At 40.2% G+C, this 17,740-nt stretch overlaps 1 protein-coding gene across 3 annotated transcripts in view; it reads right to left on the minus strand.

Annotated features, from left to right (window-relative positions):
• Positions 1–17,740, minus strand: part of ncanb (neurocan b) — a 172,641-nt gene that overhangs the window by 113,181 nt on the left and 41,720 nt on the right. For all 3 annotated transcript variants that reach the window (XM_019352045.2, XM_025903081.1, XM_025903082.1), the window contains exons 3-6: positions 10,871–11,100; positions 10,595–10,763; positions 4,467–4,641; positions 1,922–2,049 (exon numbers count right to left, since the gene is read on the minus strand). In XM_019352045.2, the coding sequence (XP_019207590.1) occupies positions 1,922–2,049; positions 4,467–4,641; positions 10,595–10,763; positions 10,871–11,100 (702 nt within the window). The remainder of the gene's footprint in view (positions 1–1,921; positions 2,050–4,466; positions 4,642–10,594; positions 10,764–10,870; positions 11,101–17,740) is intronic.

Genomic DNA, 17,740 nt, shown 5'->3' on the forward strand with positions numbered 1-17,740 from the left:
GGTCACCATCATTCTTCAAATCTGTCAAAAATGACGGACAGCCGTCAGATTTTTCTGTCATTCGGTCAAAAAAAAAAAATCAGACAATGACAGAAAATATTTCATCACTCCAATATTTGATTAACATTTAAATAGCTTGATCATGTGGCCATCTTTCTTATCTAATCTATTAAAATGGTTTGAAGTTCTGGTAGATTTGGAGGACTTTCATTTTGCTCAGTAGCAGCTTTATAAGGTGCAGCCTACCAGCTACTCTTTCTATAGTCATCAGGCTTTGAGGTGATGCACTAAACATTGACATAGTTGTCAGATCTATCATTCAAGATTCATGAACATTTGTGAAACTGTTTTTTTTGCATGAAAGAAAACCAAAGCAGGCCTCCAATTTCTAGCCAACAACCACTGATTTTGATGTATGAAAACCAACGGTGTCTCCATCTGTCTTGCAATGCTTCCAGCTAACTGGCATTGAACAGAATACTCTGTAAAAATGCTTCAAACATGCATTCAATTGTTATATATTTTATATGATGTGATGCTAACAGATTTAGGCTATAGGCAAGAAGTCAGCCCACTTGCAGTTACTCATCCATGGAGAACAACTTGAAGGTGTAGGAGCAACACTTTATGTAATCAGGATATGCCCCTTAACTTGCAAAGTAAATCTATATTAGGTCTCTAATGTGTAAAGAGAAATTTTACCTACTTTTTTGCAGTTATAAGTGTGCTGTCAGGGTTCTGAGTTTTCTGTAAAATATAATTCTTTTGGCTTTGAGAATCATTTGTTTTGGCATTTTTCTTGTAATAGCACTTCCTGGTTGGTTTCTTTATATTTATATTTTCTGGTTTTACTTTTACTTCAAGTTCTGTATTTAAGTCACTGAGTTCCTGTGTGTTCCTGCCTCCCTTGTGTTTTCATGGCTTGTTCAGTCTCTTTTTTGTCCCCATTTTTATTTTTTTATTCCTTTTGAGTCATTGTGTTAAGTTATCCTCAGCTGTGTTCTCACCTGTTACCTCTCCACCTTGTTATCGTGTGAGCATATGTCGTCTGAGTCTCCTTGTTGTTTGCCACGTCGTCCCTCATTGCTTTGTGTTCCTTTGTTCCTTGTTGTCTTTTATTTGTATTTTATGGCCCTGTTTTTAGGCGTTGTTTACATTTTGCAAGACAGGATTAAGGTAAGTAAAGTAAGTAAAGTAAAGTTTATTTATTAAGCGCTTTTCATAGACAGGTAGTCACAAAGCACTGCACACAGAGATTAAAATAAACAGTACGATAAATAGCAAAATGCACAATATACACAATATAGAGTTTAAATGTAAATTAAAAATATAAAAATGTAAAAAAGCATTGGTCAACAGAAAGCTTGTTTAAACAGTAAAGTTTTTAACTGTTTTTTAAAGGATTCCACAGAGTCAACCAAACGTAGTTGTAGAGGTTGTTTTGCTTTTTCTATTGCAGTCCACCTTTGACTCACATGTCCATGACATCTTTATTACATCCTTGTAACAATCTCACAATAAAGATTAAAATGATAAAAATGCAATAAGCATGACACCAAATCTATAGATTTCCCAGTTTTATTGTCTAAGCTATTGAGTTTATAACATGCAGCGATTTGGGATGATGTAAATAAGATTTTGGACACATAAGAAGTGCCCAATGCCACCTCTTCTTGTGGCGCTGCAAATCAGAGCAAACTTTTATGATAACACTACTGACCCACTTAGCTTCTGCCTCCAGGCCTCTGCATCTCCCTCAGTTGAACAAACTCTCCTCCCTTTCCTCTCCCACTGCTCTTCTCTAGACTGTGCTAACAGAGTATTAAGGCCTGGTCACAGCCTTCTGGCACTGCAAACCCTCGGCTTAGTGGACCCATGCATGACTAAACTCAAATTTATGGTAGAAGCTCCTGACCCCTACCTTGAAGACGCTTAGCAAAACAGTAGACATCAAACAGCTCATCAGGGGACCTATTGCCATAGTTACGAACTCCAGGTGAGTCCTCACGATCACCATAGCAACCTGGCCGCGGTGACTGGATGGGATACCTGCAGAGGAACCCAAGAGATAGGGACAATGACAGAGAGAGTGAGAGAAGAAAAGAGAGTGAGATTAATATAGCCTGGCCACGAAAAAAGCAGCCAGAGACTTGGCTCCCCTGGGATGAGTCTGTGTTCACACGCATACAAAATAAGATAAAAGGTACACTTTTATCATTGCCTGCCCTGAATACAATAAGTTTAAACATATCTTCCTCTCAGAGACAACCAAAATATTTTTCCCAAATACTAATGAAAAATAAACACAGAGATGTCCTCCCTTGAATCTGGTTGGAAGCAAGAAATACAGTAACATTATACAGCAACGACAACAACCGCAGGAAAATAATTGGCAAGCACTTCAATGGATACACTATCTTGTTTGTTTTAATTATTCTGCCCTTGGTGTGAGTTTCACAACCAAATCGTTTCATTTTAAATCATCTGAAAATGCATTTAGTGCTCTTGCAGTATAAAAATGTCAATGCTCAAGCTTTTAGAAAGAGAAAGAAAGAGAGATAGAAAGTCAAGAAGAGGTTAAAAGAATCAGGAATTTCTGTGGTGGCTTGGCATGCCTGTGGGGCTAAAAAGAAAAAGAAAAAAACAACAACAACAATCTATATTTAGGCTCCAACTGAGCAATTATTCCACAAGAACATTGTTTCCTGCAGCACCACAGCGCAAACAAAGAGGCTGATTAAAAGATTATGCTGGGCATACAGGGACTTTATGAAGCACTTGGAGAAGATGCGCAATCAAATATACATGGAGAAGACAGACATGCTTGCGATATAAGAAGAGAACAAAATCTTTTAGTGTCTCAGGCCGCAGCTACTTTCTTTTTTTGCTCGGTGTCTGATGAAATGGTGGTTGATGTCTATATTTTTTCACCAAGTATTAATTGGACACTTTCCTCCTGGCTGATGTGCAGTCAGAGCCTCCTGGATCTGGACCAATTAGATAGCTCCCGAGTGAAAACAACAGGAGTGCGGGATGGAAGGCGAGAAAGAAAAAGGCAAGGAAGTCGTGCCGCAGGAAGTCTGTGAAAAACTGTCAGGCAGACAACAGTCAGTCTGCTTGCCAAGTGGAGCAACGACAATTTGAAATTAAAATGCTGATATGGAAAACAATGTGGAGAGGCAGGCTCTGACTGGTAATGTAAAAAGGGACTTAACAGAAAGTGGCAAGCTGAAGTACATGGCTGACAGACAGCTCAGAGGGGGCTGATGTAGTTAAACTGCCTTTCCAGTGTACAAACAAGCTATTAGGTCCAATTATGTTGCACAGTATCAAGTCTATGAAAACCCCCAAAATATCACAATGACTTTCAAACTTTGATACTTTATAATTATAGATAGTTCATTAACTTGTGTTTTTGTAGACATATTATTTGGAGATTGTCTTTTGTTATAATGTTTGATAGTGAGGAAAGCAATCAGAAATATCAGTCTTATCTACTGCTTGAAAGAGGTTTTATACAATAACCATCTTCAGCAAACTGTGTTAGTATGAGAACTAGATAGATAACTTATTTTAAAGTCAAGCTCAGCTGCAATCTATGAGTCAGTCAGTGTCTATAGGATAAATGTGTTGCCTGTAACTGAAGACGTTTTTTTTTTTTTTTTTTTTTACAATTATTATAGATGTTTTAAGGCTGTAAAACCACTCACTACACACTTTATACACTTTTCTCAGACAGGCATGAACATTTCACACTTTTCTCTCTTGTTTAAACACTCTCAATGTTCAAACCTTGTAGAAAAATAAGTCCAGTATTGTAGAATGAAACCAAAGGCCGCCGCAGGTGACGACGTTTCGTCGACATTGTTGTGTTTGTTGGGGAGAAAATTTACAGACATACAGTACAAGACTTCAGAGTCACACAGCTTATTTGTTGCCATTTCTAGCTTTTTCCTCCTGGATTTGCTGATGATACCCTTTATTTAATGGGGGTTTGTTGCACAGATTCTACAAAAAGACTGAGGAGTCACTTGGGTTTGTGAACTAGCTATAACCATCTTGTGTTATTTAAAGCAAACTCCATGAGTGGGGAGTGGATTTGACTGATTTGGGGTAGATAAAAGGGTAATTAATGATAGAGGTAAAAAACCTCTAAATTTAGCAGCGGTGAGGTGGGCGGTTAGCCAGGCCATTCTACATTGTGCCAGAATTTTAAAAAACAGACATTGTGAATAAATAACTTGAAACCAGTGATTTGGCCCATCACATCATAAGAAAAGTAATGACAGAGGAGAAAGAACACAGATTTAATGCACTTCAAAACTGGATTAATTGTTTTAAGACCATGGAAGCTATTTACATTGTTTATATACAGTTTCTAGAATGTGAATGAATAATATATTCTTGAATTTTATTCCAAAAGCTACAAACCCAAAAGCTATTGTACCCAGCTTTAAAAGCCTCACCGTACAGTCTGGTCAGAAAGCCAGCCAGCATCACAGTTGTCATAGCCATCAGCAAAGGTAGCCTGCAGCTGACCAGGTGTTGCAATGGCCGCTGAGTTCTCCATGCACACCCTCTTGGCATCAGCAAAGGACAGGGCATAGCGGTCATGAGGGGCCCGGTAGTGGAATACCACACCTGGAGCAAAGAAATTGTGATAAGAAATAAAGAGGAAGCTCGAAAAACATGAATACATACCATGCAACCTTCAATTCACCAAAGTATTTATGAACTATAACCTTGCACCATCAAAACATGAGCATGTACAAGCTCACAGGCATATGTGCACAAAGCCCCCTCGACATCCTCATCAGGTGTTGACATTGTTCCATCTGTGCGATATGAAACTACAGGATTCAGGTTCAGAAACCTCTGTACGTGAGTCTCATTTGCATCGGATAGTCGGTTGGCTTATTCGAGAAAAGAGATGTTGCCCTTGGATACAGAGATTGACAAACAGTGGTGATGTTTATTTAACTGATTTAACAGTACAAACACAGTGTCACCCTGCTGCACGCCGCCTGCCTCTGAACTCATGATGGAATGACAAAGAAGACAGACAAAGAAAAAGAAAACCATGCGTGCATTAAACCAAAGTGAAAAGAAAAATAGGCGGAGAATATGAAAAGTTTGGTTAAAAATTTTGAAGTAGAAAGACATGAACTGGAATAAGATGAGACAGCTGTGAAAGAAACATTCACTGATCAGCCACAGCAATAATACAAGCTGCTTATATTGTGCAAACCTCCAGTGTGAGGGCTACTTTGTCACCCACATGAATGCCATGACCTGTAATGTGAATTTTAATGACCCCCCCCCCCAGCCCAATTTTTTTTTCACCTGCAAATCTGTAGCTGATCAGTGCACAGTATATTCCATCGAAACTGGAATAGAACTGCATCAGAAGGTCTATCCAAGTTCAAGTGTTTATCCTTCAGTTCACACCTCTGGTTGCCTTTCACACAACACTGTGCCCCTGATGTGCATCCAGCAACATGAAAGCTATTGGCTGTTTGGCAACTAATACATCGCCTTTATCTTCGCTGGCATTGTCTGGGAGAGTGACAGATATTCCTATGTGAGACGTAGGCCCTTGTGACAAGTTGAGCATTAGCACTCCAGGCTTTAGCGCAGAGAGTAAGCAGAGCCATTTGTAGACAGAGAGAGTTCCCACAGCACCAGCAGTGCATCTGCTGTTGCGTTCTTATTTTTCTCATTGAAATGGGCAGAAGAAATGTTTTGTTTCTTTTCTCTTCTCCTAATTTCTCAGCTTCCATCCTTTCTCTTTTGAGGCTGCGGGATTTTGTCCAAACATAGATGCTACTGTAGCTTGCTGGCTAACACATGCACCAGAGAGATAAATGGGTTTCCTCTCAGCATGGGAAACCCAGTCCCTTTCCACAGGGAATGCACAATACCTCATCTCATCTATTTTTACCACGATGCATCTTTGTACATCCCCACACAGTCTCCTGAGGGAAAAGCGGAAAGCCACCATATGATGCCCTCGTTGCTACACTAATCAGGAGCTGGTGTCTCTTGACACTTGAATTATTATATAGCGCAATGTGCTTTAGTGTGTTAAAATGTATACAGTATAATTATTTTTCTTTATTTAACCCAACTGATATAATGAGGCAATTTTGAGTAAATGATCAACCTTTTTGTTTAAATTACAGAGCGGTAAGAGCTGTTTCAAAGTGCTAATCTTTTTGAAAATACAATTACTTACTTGCTTTCTGGCCATGAATCAGAGAACCACTTTGAAGTCTGACAATATAAACACAGCAAATCCAGAAACAGCTAGTCTGACAGCATTTGAACATTTTGTGCCATTCCTAAAGGAGCAACAGTAACTCTACTACATTGGGCCAAGTGATATTTATATATCACTTAAACACATATGTCTGAACTGCAAGCAATTGGATTAAAGGCACAACATGCAAATAATGAATGTATCACAATAAAGTTAACGAACTGAGCAATGTATTACAAGTCTAAAGTTTACTCCCACCTCTTGGTTGTATCATCTTTCTGCAAAAGATGTATTTTAAGTTCAGAGTATGATTTCTAAACCACACTTTAAGGTGACAAAGGAAAAAACAGAACATAAAGTAAAATTAAACAGTCGCAGTGCTGACCTGTAAGTTACACAAGCGCTATATGAGGAAACGCTTTAATGCAGTGACATTTTAGACTAGTGTGTTAGACACTCCTGTTCGACGCACTACAATCACCATCCACAAAATAATAAGAAAAAAAACCCAAAACAAATCTTGTAACATATTTTTGGAAAAAAGAAAACAACTTCAATCTCTCCAGTAAACTCTCACAAACTTGCAGAGGTGAGATCAGCTTTTCTAGATGATCGTCTTATAGCTGTCATGATCTGGCCATACAAGTAGTTTCCGTTCATTCAGAGGTTACATTAACGATAGCCAGTGCTGATACACTATGCACTGCTCTTACAGCAGTGAGCTGCCATATGTCACCACAGAGAAAGTCTGACAAACACAATCAATAGCACTGCGTTGTAATTGGTGAGACACAGCCAATTGGTCAGTCAATATGTGCCAGGAGAAAGGAAGACGATGGAGACAAAACAAGGAGGAAGAAAGGCAGAGGGAACAAGGGGGAAAAAAAACAAATGGCAGAAGAGGAGGACATCAGGGAACACACAAATTACTCTATAACAGACCTTCCCAAAGTGTGGGGCCCGCCCCCTAGGGGGGGCGCAGAGCCATTGCAAGGGGTGAGGGACAAAACGCTTGGACACTGCTAGCACGGGGCGGCCACAGAAACGCAAAGCAGGAGATTAAGCATAGCTGAATATGTTTCCAAACCAACTTCATTCTAAGCCAAAGACTAGAAAATGTGGTGAAACATATCTGCCCTTTGGTTTCCCCTCCACAAGTGCCATGGTAGGTCTCCCCTGCATAATTGGTTTTCCCTGTGTCGGGAGCAGCGCTGGGCTCTTCAAATCACGGACAAACAGGATCCCACATTCTTGATTTTTAGTTCACAAACACTTGTTGTAATGACTAACTACTCCTGACATTTTGCTCTTTATACAGTAAAGTTACAGTGGGATACAAATAATATCAGGCTGATCCTGCCACGATTTGTTCAAATCACGGCCAAACAGTATCCCACAGCTGTTTATGTTTTTGAACCCATTTTGCACAGAGAGGCATTTTTTGAAAAATGTATTGATAGCAATGTTGAATATTATTACACAGGAAAAAAACAACTACACGTAAAATAATCACACCGTGACGCCTCTGCCTTTCTAAATGGAGGGACAGTAACTGCGTGTGTGTATGTAAGCGTTTAAAGACTGAAGATAGTCAGATTAACAGTAACAGCATTTTGTCTCTATCTGCCATTCTGCAATTCATCTCACAATCATCTCAAACAATAACGTGGCGCACAGCGTGACGTGAAAAAAGGCACATAAATCTGACCTTGCGTGATGAACTCTGTATTCCTCGTCCACGCGTAAACGCAAAAAAGGAGTTTTTAAAAAAATCTCCGTTTTCGGTGATTCGAAACGCCGTTTACGTGTGGACGAAACAGCTGCGTTGTCAAAAATACCTGTGTAGGTGCGGACGCAGCGTGAAAGAGTTAGTAGTTTATTTTATTACTACCTGTCATTTATTGCACATTACTTGTATTTGCTTAATTGTTTACTAAATGTTTGAGGTGTGAAATAAACCGCAATGGAGCAAAATATGGGTGTGTTTGGTTGGAGGATGTGTTTGTGCGTGTGGGTGCGCACAACATTTTTCTTGTAAAACAAAGGGGGGCCTAGCAAAAAAAGTTTGGGAACCACTGCTCTATAAGAAGAGCGGTGTGGATTAATATGATATTAATACAGCTGAGCAGTGTCAATACCTGCTAATTAACATGTTGAGCACTTGGTAGAATTAGCGTGAGGACGGCTGTGGTCTGCCATGTACCGTGACTTCCAATTAAGACTAAGCCCTGGAGAAGGCTACTCCTCGCCAGCTACGTAATTGGCTTCTCTCTGAAGGAGTGGTTTTCATGGTGCATTAATCAATTGGCCAAGAATGGGAGGACACAGGGTCTCCCAAGCATAGTGGCAGGGGTCTCTCTTACTAATTGTAATATTCTATGAGCACCTATTAGGTGTTCCTCATACTTGACAAAACCAGATGGCATCCTTGCTGAAGTACTGAAATTAGGCATTAGGCATAGTGGTCTTTACAAACAGGCACACACAAATTTCCCCACAGACATTAACAAGCTTGCACATATTCACATTTAACCATTTGCAGAAACTGAGTGCAGTCTGTCTCTATTACTATGAAGAGTGGAAATGGAGCCAAAAGTCCTCTGAACTTTTACAGCTGCTGTTGGTTATGTTAGCGGTAGCATGGCTTTGTAGTAAGTGGTGGCGTGGTGTACAGTGCCTAATGCATCAATCTGTTCCCCGCAGTCATTATGAGAGTAGGTTATTATTAAAAATAGTGAGTGACCCGACAAAAACCTATGATAGCTTTGCAGATAAAACACCCTGACACAGTAATAATGGTTCCACTAGAGTGAGATACCTCCAAGTAGCGTGGTATTCCACAAATATTGGTTTCCTGGACAGAGCAAATGGTTTGCTTATTTAGTTAAGCCACCAAGAGCCACACGGGGCTCTCGGTGCAATGCTACTTGACAACAGTGTGCACTGCTGGGTTTCTACCTTATTGGCTTCATTAGGCTTTCAGTGCATGAACAGCACTTGAATGGCCCAGGTCAATGATGTTTAATGTGTTTGAGTTCCTTCACCTTTTCCCTATCATAATACATTCTACATAAACAGTAAACAACCCTTGCTGTAATGATTGTACTAGCCTGACACGGAAACAGGGTCATTATTATTCATAGTGGCAGACCTTGAGAGCTACAATGGAGCTATACACAACCAGTGTGGCAATTATTTGCTGAGACAGTTCTTTGTGTTGGTTAAACACACATAACGCATACATAATGTAATCGTGTACATCAAAACATACTGAATAGAAATAATCAGTTTTTATGAGGATACTTCCTGCTTTCTACCTTTTTTCTTTTTCTTACAAAACATGGAAAATAGTGTTAATAATTCGTCTTATAGCTATCAAATTAAAACAAAACCTGGTCACGTCTTAAGTTTGTTACATGTACAGATGAGCTAACTGAGCTCTGATTAGGATGAGAGGAGGCAGTGGTATAACTGAACACTACAATAATAGCACAAATAATTAATGAAGATTACCCCAAATATGCTGTTTGAGTTTTTGAATCTTTCTATTAGTTTAGTTCATGATTTTTTTATTACTGGTAATTCTGTCTGCACTCCTAATGATGCTACATCTAACCAGATGAACTAGTAGTAATTTTAAATTGCTACTGCGTTTAATTCCAAGTTGTTTCTTTATATAACAGATATTACATCCTGAATCAGTTGCACAGATATTGTACACACTACCAAATAATGAAGTGTAAGCTTTAAAATAATTTTAAAATCAACTGGACCGTGACTGGGATCATTTTGAAATGAAACTGGAGCAGTTTTAAAAACAGAATCAGTCATCCAGTCACAAATATTATACTGTTGTTGTATCATACTTCAGCACTGCAGATATATTTATTTTGCAACTGCTTAAAAAAAAAAGACCCTGGAGCCTACTTTTGCCTACCTCCCAGCTCACACTGAACGCAACATCAATGCCTATCCCTGCAGGTGGTGCATCCACAGGATGGGGTAGATACATGGACTTTGCTAGACAGGGGTTCATGTTATTTCTTTCCACTGTAATTGACCAAGCATCATGGTTACAGATCTGGCCACCAGATGCTTGGCTCCAGGAGACTGCCCTAGTTTTCTTCCTACTAGTTTGTGGATGAGGTTATCGAGCTCTAAATCTTCCACTTCTGGGGTTTTCTGCCTTAGAGATAGGGTGAGGAGCGGGTGATGCTAGTGTGACCGCTAACTATATTTTACAAGCAGTAATTTAAAAGTAGGTGAAATGTTGAAAACTTTACCTTAAATTTAAAATAACTATCACAGTGAAAGAAAAGTTTACATTTTATTCACCTGTGACCTCCAGAGGAACTGTGTCCTGCTCATCATTAATGCCCACCACTACCTCACAGCGATATAGACCAGAGTCGCTAGAGCGTAGCCCAGTCAGAGCGAGGCTGGCATTGTAGCGGTTCTTATTATAACCAGGCAGTGTGACACGACCCTGGAAGGCCTTCTTCACCTGAGGAGCGGAGAGAGAGAAAAATTGTGAGGAAAAAAAAGTCTGACAGAAATAGCCAAATTACAGGTGAGTCAAGCATTTACTAGCGGTAAATATGTTTATTGTACCTTGACCACATTGTCTTTGGCCACCAGGACCGACTGTTCCTTTTGCAGGCCGTCAGAGCCTCTTTGGCCCCAAACCTTAGTCCATTTGATTCTGGGCGGCTCATGGAATGAACCAGCACTGGGGCGGAGGGTGAAGAGGCATGGGAGCAGAACCGTTTTAGAAAGCTCCTCGCTTATGGTCTGATGGGTAACCTTCCGCATATTCACCACTGTATCTGCACTGGTTAAGCCTGAGAAGAGGAGAGGAGAAGTAAATCAATGCTTTTCATTTGTAAATGAAGTAACAAAATGTTTTGTCTCATTAAACAGGTTTCTCTTAGTTGCTTCTTTGAAAGTCAAGCATGTGCTTTCTCTCTGAGTTCCATTACCCCATCAGATCTTTCTTGTAGTAGAGTAGAAGGGAAAAAACACACAAGCCCACTGTGTCTCTATGATTATTGATTATCCGTCATTGATCCAACAGACCATTAGCTTGATATCTAACACTGGGAGGCACATATATAAAAGATTTCAAGAGTGCCTTCATGAACCATACATCAAATGTGGATATGAATTATAGGATCAATATTACACACCTCTTTTTGCAGTTTAAGTCACCACCATCCCCACCGTAAAAGTATTAATATTTTATCCTAAATGCAGGGACAGGATATTATTAAAATGGATGACTTTAAGAAAAGGTAGTGTGTTGAGCACAATCCTGCAAAGTTCTGTTATTGATATTTGTTTTCAACCAGTGTAAAACTCTTTTTTTACAATGGTAGTTTTTTAATACACATCATACATTATCTTTATGCTCTAATCCTGTGTCACCTTCACAGAAAAGACATATGTGGCTCATTTACTTTGTAGAAGGAAACAAAACAACACAGTAATGCAGTTCATGACTGCTGAGCTTTATCCACTTCTTTGTTTCTCTTGTGCACAGTGCATGAATGAGGTTTACCTGTAAACGCTTTCCCCTCATCTCACTTTTTTTATAGCTCGCTTATCAGTCACTACTTCCTTTCTTCTAATTTCTAAGAATGCTGACAAAAAATGTTGCTGTCTTATCTAATTTGCCCCAAAGCCAAGAAACACTGCATTCATTTTCAATGTACAGTTGTGTGTATGCAGCAGCTGATGGGTGGCTTAATGATATTTCTTCCAGCCATGCCTGGCTGAGCTCCATGACTCCAGGAGTGTTCAATTTTTTGTGGCAAGCAACTCTTACATGAAAGGTTCATTGTATTTTTTGTTTGTTTAATTGAAGAGAGTTGTTACCTCCAAATCTGAAGTCATGACTGTGAGATGGACAGGTGGGTTAGTGTAGGGCTACAAGTAATGAGGGCTGTGTAGCAGACTTATGGTGAAGAAAGAGCTGAGCAAGAAAGAAAATCCTTTGATTTATTACTTATGGTCATGAGCTTTGGGTAGTGACCAAAAGAATTAGACTGCAGATACATTTAGATGAATTAATTTCCTCCGTAGGCTGGCAGGGAATAGCTTTAGAAATATAGAGCCGCTGCTCCCTTGTGTCAAAGAGAAGCCATACGATGTGGTGCAGGTCTCTAATCAGGATTCCTCCAGGGAAACTTCCCTTGAAGACCTCAGGGTAGACCTGGAACTTCAGGGGTGACATCTATCTGGCCCAGCAGTGTCTCTGGATTCCCCAAGAAGAACAGGGAACAATTACGCCGACTAAAGTTTTGTTAGTTGCAGGAAAAATTAGATTAGCTTTCTGCTCTTGTAATGGGTTTTTGTCATTAGCAATTGTTATCATGTATTCATTCTACCAGGGCACCATTGAGAGCATCCTCGCTGGCTGCTGTGTGGAACCGAGGCTGCACAACCTCCTGCCAGAAGACCGGCTGATCGGAAGACCCTGTAAGCCATAGTAAATGCAGCCAACAAGATTATTTGTGCCCCCCTGCCCTTCCTCGTGGAGATTTTCAACACCCATCTCTCCCACAGATATACCAGCATTGCTGGAGATCCCTCCCACCCTTCACACTCCCTTTTCAGCTTCCTGCCTTCGGGAAGGAGATTTCCAGAGCATTCGGGCTCGCTCTGCTAGACTGATAAACAACTTCATTCACTACCATCCTGCTCTGCCCTCTAACCCTAGACTGTAAAACTATCTCACATGAGTTGCATTTAAATCTTTAACGCTGCTGTCTGTCTTTGGTAAACAAAAAAATTAAAAAAGCAAAGTCCAAAAGCAAACTGACAAAAGTCCCATACAGAATCCAAGATCCTTCAGGCCACACAAGAACTTAACACGGGGAGCTAAAAGGCTGAGGAGAAGATGGGACTATTTATACAGATGGGGTAATCAGGGAAGTGGAAACAGCTGAGACACAAGTGTGAGTCACTTGAGTCACTTTTGAGGACAATCAAGACAGAAGAGACAAGTAACTATAAAAATAAAACATGTTGAAGTGTGCCTGAGTGAGACAGAGAAGCCTGAGTTGCCCCGATGCATCCATCAGAGTGTGAGCGTGTGAATGTTAGGTTAAAAGTCCTTAGGCATAGATAAAAGTGGTTGTATGAATGTGAATGCATTGATAAGGCTTGCACTACTAAAATGATTGGAATAGCAAAGCATAAATAAACACCAGTTTAATTTAACATGAGGAAAGACAATGAAGGATTAATAAATTCCATGAATGTAAACAGTATCTATTGCCAAAAGATAACAAGCATTATAATGGTCAGGAATAACTGAAAATAAAACCTCATCAATAAACAACCATATACTAAGAATAAAAGAAACAGAGAGTACCTAAAAATAAATAAGAAACTGAGACTTCAAAAACTCTTCAGAAACTGGGAACAGACCAGGGTCCATAGAGAAAGTTACTTTATTAATAAAACATGTTTTAAAACTGGCCTGTAGTGTCAGTCAGTCGGAAAATAATTAGAAATATGATTTGACCTGCAGAGAAGTTGAAGATCTATATCAAACAGGTAAAGCTGCTGCTAAGAATGAGTGACAAAAGAGAAGTAGAGAGGAAAAACAAATAAAGAATTTAGCACAGCCAAGGATTGTGAAGCAGACAGTGAGGTGGAGAAAATGAGCCTACCCGATTTCTTTTATTAGTGTCGGTTTCCGCTGTCGTGCTCCATTCCTATTTGTCTGAATCCACGTTAAAGTGCTACACGCTATAAGGTCAGCCTGTCCTGCCTGTAATTAAATGGCATATTTCTGGAACAGTGCTTTTCCAGTGATCACAGACGCACCGCTGCGTGAGCTGCTCAACCCCTCCGTCCTTCTCCCACCCTTGTCATTTTTCTCCCCATCTCCTGCCATTCTCTTTTCCCTCTTCATCCCCTGCAGTACAACCACCTGCCAGCTTTCAGATGAGCTTTTCAACTTACTTTTTCTTATTTTTTCATCTGGAAATTGTATTTTTATTCCACCTATGTATAAAGATATACTAGTTGTTTTTATTCTCCTTAGCCATTCTTTAAAAATTCACTTATTCCACCATTCCGACTCAGCTTTGAATTAGTTGCCTTATCTTTGACAGCCACTGAATGCTTCCAACAGGGGAATATGATGTGCATGTGTGTGTACTTGCAAGTGAAAAGAAAATCTTATCTCTTATTTACTATTCATGGAACATCAAGTGCACACTCTCTGTTCTGCACACACACACACACACGCACACACACGCACACAAACCTTGCTGCCACATTTCATCCCTTACTGGATAGTTAATGTGCCTTTGAACACACATAAAAAATGTGCATGATTAGCTGTCATTGCTCATTGCTGTAGCCCTTATCCTGTTGCAGTTGCTCAAGTTAAGAGGATGAGTGCCTCTTCCCTGATAGCTTAACATCAGCCCTCCCATCACATTTTCACCTCCCCACAGACGCATAAACACACATTAATACCCACTTCTCTGCTTCTCCCGGTGACATAGCCTTAGACAAATGCTACTTGTTTAACTCCCTCACCGACAGATCTGTGTTGCCTGGCATGGCAACATCAAACAGCATTTGTGCTCTGGAATGGCCTCTCGTTTTGCACTCGAGAGGCGTTCAGCCCGTCGAGTGAGGTGACCTGTGAAACAAAATGCATGAAGCTTTCGAAAGCAGAACGATAAGAGACAAGAAGGGGAGGTGAGGAATAAATAAGCATAGCAGTGTGGGTTGTTACCAGTGGCTACCTAGAGAAGACAACTTTTTCTGATTACTATTTCTCACCTATGTATTTAAAAAAAACAAAAAAAAAATTTTAGTTAGATGAATGCTCATATTCATTTCCTGGTGGCTAAATCAATAAAAAAATGGTCTTGTTATCAAAATATAAAACATATATATGAAAGCATACACCTCAGCTGCACAGACAGCACAAGTCCATCTTAACCATGGATACCACTGTTTTGCCAGCATGGCTGTTCCAAATAGCTTCTTGCCATGTAACAAATGCTTGACTCTCTCAGTATTTAATGTTGCCAGTTATATGAATTGGGGTTTATGGCAGGTGATTTTGTAGAAAAGTTCATGACATTATTGTTTTTCCTTTCTTTTTTTGTTTTAGAAAGTGTTGTGTTGTGTTTTTATCTTGCAGCAGTAAGCATATTCCCATGACCATGTTTGGTGAGGGTTTATTGGACTGTGATGTCATTCTCTCTTCTGTTCATCTAACTTTCTGCTCAATCCATGTCTACCATCCTCTGCATGTCTTCCTTCACTACTTCCATAAATCTCCTCTGTGGTTTTCCTCTTTTCCTCCTCCCTGGCAGCTTATGTGGTCACTTTTGGTCTGCTTAGCTGCACAGGGAATGCATCTGATTCAGTTTTTGCAGTGTTTTAGAGTGCCACACACCTTAGACACCTTCAGTCAAGGCAAGCTGTGACACTGAGAAAGTCCCTTTTTGTGAAGAATAATGAAATGACTTCAGGCACTTTCACTAGTCCTGATTACTAAGCAATGTTTTTATATAATGAACAGCTCACATTAGCTGAATGTTGACTCAGTGGAAGGTTTAAGTTTATCAGAGCATCAAGGTTACCAGGTGTCTTGCATATTGGGATGCTTATAATTTCTACTAAATTATTCATATTAATTTTGTCAATAGCAGCACAGACAATACTTGAGCTCTCTGGTGTGATGGGAGTAGATGTGCAGGAAATTAATTTGCTTCTGACTTCTGTTTTACTTGATGGCAGCAACAATATCATTTTGCATAGATAGAAGAACTGGCAGAAGTAACGTAAAAGATAAACAACTGACTCAATCATGACAAAGTCCAGGATCATGAGTTTGGAAGGAGGTAAGGAATGGGAGAGAAACCCAATATCCAAACGAACAGAAAGAAAAGGAAAAAAGAAACAGGGGGTATGTGTAACAGGAAAATTGAAGTGATGTGATGTGGAAAGGGAGTCAAGAGGAGATGATGGAAAAAGTAGACATGCACTGTTATGATTCAGCAGGAGATGTGTAAAGATTGACATAGTGAGACATTCATGCTCATACACACAAACACAAACAGAGGCTCACTTAAAGAACACATCTTTCAGAAGAGAGGCTATCAGATTCCACTCCCTGCTGTCACGCTCTTTGCTTTATCCCCCTCGAGGATGTGGCACTCGTCTTTGATTGTCACACACTCATGCACGTGCCCCTGCAGCCAACACACATGCCCGAACACACACGAATAGAGTGAAACGGGCTCCCAGAAGACAATCAACCTACAAACTTCCTTGCCTAAAGCGTGCACAGAACAAAAATAGGCAAATTTATTCTTTTAATTGGCCTGCCATTTTCTTGCCAAGTTCCACCTGTGTAAGCACCATTCGGGTAACAACCCCAATGTTGCCAATAGCGATACAAAGCTTTAAATGTAGCCAACCAAGCTTCACAATCAAAATCTCATTCACATTCTCCCGCCCACTCTACACTCTTTCTGTCCACTTTATTTGGACAAATGCTTATCTTTGTTACACGGCCAGTGCTGCAATTTGCTCAGAGAAATTAAATAAAATAAATTGCCGATTCACTCTTTGAAAAGCCTAAATTACATCTTGAAGGGGACTGGGGGAATTTTGAAAGAAAAAAAAAACAAGACAAACAAAAACATTGCTCTCTTCCTCCATGGTAATGAATGTAAACAAGCAAGGGCGCCAGTGCCACCTCTATCTGAAATCTGCATTTAGATGGAAATGTTGTCACAGGCATAACCCACACAAGGCTCTTTTGTTTGGTTATCTATCCTTGTTTCATATTTCTCTTTGTCATTCTTTTTTCTAAACAAGGCTTGGCTGGCTGTGAGGTGAAAAAAAGACAAGAGGAAATCCTGAATGTCAATACAAAGCAGAAAAGTGCTCAAAAAGGGCGCATGTGCTCAGTAAAACTTGTCCATTGGCAACACTGGATCGCAAAACCCAAGGTGCTATGGAGGACTCTTCTAAATGTCACCAGGTCATCTTTTACTGACCTCATCTTGTGTCTTTGCCTGCATGGGTACGAGAAGGGCAAGGCGTAACAGGACACATCGTGTAACTCTTCCTGGAAGATCCACTTCCAGCAGCTTGCAGGTAGAGCCTAGATTTTCCCATTTTCTCTCTGTTGGTTCACAGAGGCATCTGCGTGATCGTCACCACTGACCCATCTGTCTTTCCATTAGAGGTGCTCTCGAATTATTAAACAGTCGGAGAGCCTTTATGTAGCTGGCACGGAGCTACACACAGACACAGGGTGGGCGGTAATGGCATTTTCACTGTAATAGGAACACAATTGAGAACATCATTCCTTGTTCTCGCCCTCTCTTTCTTATTCTTCCTCCTTTTCTTTCTTTCCATGGGGCTTGCAATGGGTTTTCCAAAGATAAAGGCAGCATTGTCTTCAATTTGCCAACATCACAGCTGCCAACCTGC

This window comes from Oreochromis niloticus, linkage group LG23 (genome assembly GCF_001858045.2).
Source record: "Oreochromis niloticus isolate F11D_XX linkage group LG23, O_niloticus_UMD_NMBU, whole genome shotgun sequence".
Taxonomy (NCBI): Eukaryota; Metazoa; Chordata; class Actinopteri; order Cichliformes; family Cichlidae; genus Oreochromis; species Oreochromis niloticus.